General features: G+C 39.0%; 2 protein-coding genes across 9 annotated transcripts in view; one reads left to right on the top strand and one right to left on the bottom strand.

The window, feature by feature from the left end:
* Window positions 1–1,534, top strand: part of caskin1 (CASK interacting protein 1) — a 97,794-nt gene extending 96,260 nt beyond the window's left edge. For all 8 annotated transcript variants that reach the window (XM_016441544.1, XM_016441545.1, XM_016441548.1 and 5 more), the window contains one exon: window positions 1–1,534. This exon is cut by the window's left edge and continues 908 nt beyond it. The gene's annotated coding sequence lies outside the window, so the exon portion shown is untranslated.
* A 482-nt stretch (window positions 1,535–2,016) lies between these two features.
* The window catches only part of traf7 (TNF receptor-associated factor 7), a 12,622-nt gene continuing 10,034 nt past the window's right edge, over window positions 2,017–4,604 (bottom strand). The window contains exon 22 of the mRNA XM_016441522.1: window positions 2,017–4,114. Coding sequence (XP_016297008.1) covers window positions 4,100–4,114 — 15 coding nt within the window. The 3' untranslated portion in view covers window positions 2,017–4,099. The remainder of the gene's footprint in view (window positions 4,115–4,604) is intronic.

The following is a 4,604-nucleotide window of genomic DNA, read 5'->3' as shown; positions in this document are numbered from 1 at the left end:
CTGCTCCTGCATAGCCTTCCTCCTTCACCTGCCCTCTTTCTCCTCCTGCCCTCATCATGTGCAGTGTCCTGTGTGCCTTAACATGAGAGGTGACCTCAGTGCTTCTAACACACACAAGCAAACTGGTTCAAACTGAGAAAGATCCAGTGTCCATGTGGGAGGCATTACCCTGTGTGCTCTGATTTGGAGAGGAGTGACCTCATTCTTGGACATCTCCATGCTTCAGTCATCTGCAGCAAGGTGATAAACAGTTTAGGCCTTGAAGTCGACATGAATTGTCAGTTTACTTCCATGATGTGATGCATTTCCAGGATATGCAAGGAAAAAAATGTACAGTTGACTGGATGATGAAGGTAGGCACTGGATACCAGAATAGCTATTGGTTAGTATTATGCAATAGCCTGTGTGGCCTATGTAAAGTGCAATGATGAATTGTTCAAAATGAGACCAGGATCATGCATCTAATAGGGTTATGTTGACTTTGACTATACGAGTGACCTCAGAAACACAGGCGAGAACAAGGTAAAAGGGTCCATTGAAGGTTGACGGCTTGCAGAAGGTGGGACGTCAGGAAGCACAAAGTGAGGAAGTTGCAAATGTGTGTGTGAGTTGCATAAAACAGGAATCTAAAAGAAACATGCATATACAGACTGACAGTGAACTAACAAGGATTTTGCAAATGTTGATGTGGCTTGATGCTCAGTATTTCCACCTTCCCAAGGAATCTTCTCAGCTTAAGGGTCTGTGAGTTTGGACAGGTGTAGTTCCATTGGAAGCCTGCATGCAGTCTAATCTCAGCACATCGCTCAGCGGCTGTTTAAGGGTGTGAATGTACCATGGTGTGCCTGCTTTGTTTTGCATTCCCCCCCAATATCATCCAGACAGACATTTCCTTAATGACCAAAGTAAGAACACCAGTCCAAGATGCAGTTAAGCTTGGGTCCATAACTTATTCTGAAAAACATAGCAGTATCTAGGTTAAGCATATTCACTATATAGGGACACATTGAGGGTAGACTGAGTGATGCTTTTACAGTTGTAAAGTTTGGTCTCTGTGGACATAAGATGTTTCCAGATGCCATGCTCTCTCATTTACAGTGGGAGCGCAGTTCGCCGTTATCACAAGTGAACCTCTTGCAAGCCTCTGAATGTCATTATCTCATTGCCAGCAAACTCACAGTCTCTCATTATCTTTAACCGTCTTTGTTGCCATGACAATCTGCCTGCTCATTATTAGAATCGTCACAGTATCAAAATTATCTTAAATGTAATTAAAGAAAGGGCCCAAAGGAAGGGGACACAAGCAAGAAAAGTAGTTGAGTAGGTCCCACAATGCTTTACACTTTCAGTAGCTCCATATATGCTTAACCCCTTCTCCAGTTCTCAGAAGAATATTTGTAATATTTAACTTATGAACAGAGATTATTATAGATGTTTTCAACAAGTATTTAATGATGCAGCATCAAGAGGGCTTGTTGATGAAACTGCAAATATTTGAGATAAAATGTTTTAAATGAATTGTAAATGGTCATTTTTTTTTAGAACTCCAGTTTTCTTTTTGAAGGTAGCTTTTTGTGATAAGTTTTTTGACTGCCATGTCTTCTTATGGAATAAGTTGTATATTATGCAAATGTTATGTTTAAAAAAAAAAAACATGTATGTGCCTTGCTTTAGTTCTTTTCATGTTGTTTTTCATGTTTAAACAATGTGTAGAGGTTATGTGGCCGGTCTTTGTCCATCAGATGTTCAGAATTATATCCCTTTTTTGGTGCGGTCTGCTCTGTGGACAGAGCGCAGATGTCTGGCATGGGAATGGCTTTTATAAAAGCTTTATCATGCTTATCGCTTCAAAGGACTGGGTGTCGATCCAGTGTTAATTGAGTTGTTACGGCCCTGTCCCCCGTCTTCTGTATATATAGCTGGATGTTTGTCACTGAATCTTCATCCTTTTTTAAAAACTTTTCTCCACTTTAAAATTCTCATTCTGTCATTTACTTATTGTCATGTTTGCTTGTCTTTTTTTAATGCCAGAGGGGGGAAAAAAAAACTATGAAAAATAAGGAAATTCTGAAAACACTGAAGTCAAACTTATTGTTGGCGCAAGATGTTATTTAATAATGAAAGCTGTTTTCAATTCCATCCTATTTGCAGAGACATTTAAAAAAAAAAGTGAGAAAAAATAAAAAGAAATCTGCACTGCTCAGTGTGTGCAGGCTGTATATTGTGTTGCTGTTCTGCCATTGACTTGTATGAGACCTGCTGTGACTGGCATTGGGAACAGTGGTGTGCTTGCAGTGACTGCATCAACAGCCACCTGCTCTAAATAAACATTATATACAAACACTCTCATAGCCATCCAATTACTGAACACCAAGACCAGCTGGAAACTGCTCAACACCATAGTGTTTCATTAGTTAACATATAAAATACTAAGCACTCCTCAAAAAACTAACAAGCTTGTACCAAAGGGCCACACAGCCCTTGGCAGGTTTATTTCTCAACTCAAAATGCATTAAGGACACTAGAGGGAGTCAATGCCATACTATGTGCGAGTAAAAGACTCCAATTCACTCAATACAAGCATTAAAAGTTTATGTATTTTATACAAGTAACTTATGAGCTTGAGACTGTTCCAACCGATATCCTCTCTCAGCTTAATGAGGGGGAAAAAAATTCAACGCTGCTGAAATCTTGTCCTAAATGTGTAGAGCTAGATCGAGTTGCTCTATGCCACAAAAAGGCACTTTGATATCCAAAATAGCAGCTGTTTTTGTGCCTTTGGTCTTAGATTAGCATTGACTTGTCTAGCACACTTCAGGTTAAATGGACAGTTCACCCAAAAATGAAAGTTCTGTCAATTTACCCATTTTACCAATTTACATAAAGGTTGTATTCATTGTATGGACAAAAAACATTTATAAAAAATATAATCCACAGAAGAAAGCAAGTCGTACAGGTTTTGGACGACATGTAAATGAGTAAAAGATGACTAATTTTAGATGATTCTTTTTTTGGGCGAATTATCAGTTTAAGCTGAGAGAGGAACTCAACTTCACATTAATGCAACAGTGTTCCTTTCCCCTCCATTGACCTCTTCAAAAGTTATGCCGGGATGCTCAGTGATAATGAAATAAGTGCTTTACACAAACTAATTACTGTTATTCAGTTCAAAATTATTTAGTAACTAGCATGAATTACATTATAAAAGTCTTACTAGATTTGCATGGACAAAATCTGGCTTCCACGGCAAACATGGAAGAACGCATGAAGCAGTTGCACCTTTGGTAAGGAAACATCACATTATTTATACAAAATCATGATGGTTGAGTAGGTCATTACAGCGTCATACAAAGGTTTCACATCGGTCAACAGGCAGTTAGAAAACATCTGAGCCGTTCTGGGTGCTCAGTTGGCACTGTCAAATCTGAGATAAAAACATGGGTACTGTGTTGTCCAGAACAATGCTCTGCTGTTTCAGGCCCAAGTTGGTGTAGTGTAGGTCTTCATTCAGCCCTGGGATGATGGTCGCTCCATGCATCTCCACTGGCGTCAGACTGAAGTTTAGGCACTCACTCAGTCGTGAGACTGCAGCTCATGAAGGTCAAAGTTCAACACTCATCGCTGAGGCCACTGACGCAGCAACTTTTCCATGGACTGCAGGGAACATGACCTTAGACTGGAAGTCTTACAAAATCTAAATCATACTTTTATAGGAAAAGATCGTGTGTGAATACATAAAATACAGTGTTGTCATGTTTATGACAAATGTTGGCGGTCCGCTGGGCCTTCATAAATACTGAAGGTTTGGAGGTTCTGTTTGCGGTCAAGAGGTGTCTGGTAAGAGGAAAGCAAACGAGCAACATCCATCCAGCACATGAAGCAACAGTTTACTGCAAAATTAACAAGGGACAGACGCCCAAGTCCATAGGGTACAGAATAAAAACATTTCTGGTCCAATGCATCTTGTAATGTTTTCTTGAATAATATTATTATTCATACTATAAGTCCGTGCATCAGAGTCCATGTGGTTTCTGAGTTCCAGGAGATTAGAGACACATTACTCAACATGTCGACAACTAATAATGATTAGCGATCACGTTTAGCACGTCCACACCTAAGAAGAGATAACAGAATAAATTGTTAGAGCTCATACACAGTGAAAGATCTGATTCCAGTAGAAAAGGTCCAAGGAATAGTGTACATGGTCTTGTTTTAAATTAATGCTCTTCTTTTGAACTTTCTATTCAAAGAAGAAAAAAAAAAATCACAAAAATATTACGCAGCTGTTTTCAACATTGATGATATTAAGAAGTGCTTCTTGAGCAGCAAATCAGTATATTAGAATGATTTCTGGAGAATCATGTGACACTGAAGACTGGAGTAAAGGTCTTTGCACACCGAGTTTGAAATTCTCGTCCGAAATTTTCGCACGTTAAAAAATAAATGCGACCTCGCGTTGTGCCAGTCACGTTTACACACTGCCTGTCTGTCATAAATTCATATCAGGTTCAATTTTCTGTGTTTTTGCATCTATAGCAAGCATTTTGATAGGAAAGGATGACGAATACGGGCGAAAAAAAAAAAAAAAAAAAACGCACAAAAAA

Source organism: Sinocyclocheilus anshuiensis, unplaced genomic scaffold (genome assembly GCF_001515605.1).
Source record: "Sinocyclocheilus anshuiensis isolate Anshui unplaced genomic scaffold, SAMN03320099.WGS_v1.1 scaffold419, whole genome shotgun sequence".
In the NCBI taxonomy this organism is placed as follows: Eukaryota; Metazoa; Chordata; class Actinopteri; order Cypriniformes; family Cyprinidae; genus Sinocyclocheilus; species Sinocyclocheilus anshuiensis.
Note: the sequence above shows the minus strand (reverse complement) of the source record. Positions and strands in the feature narration are given on the sequence as shown.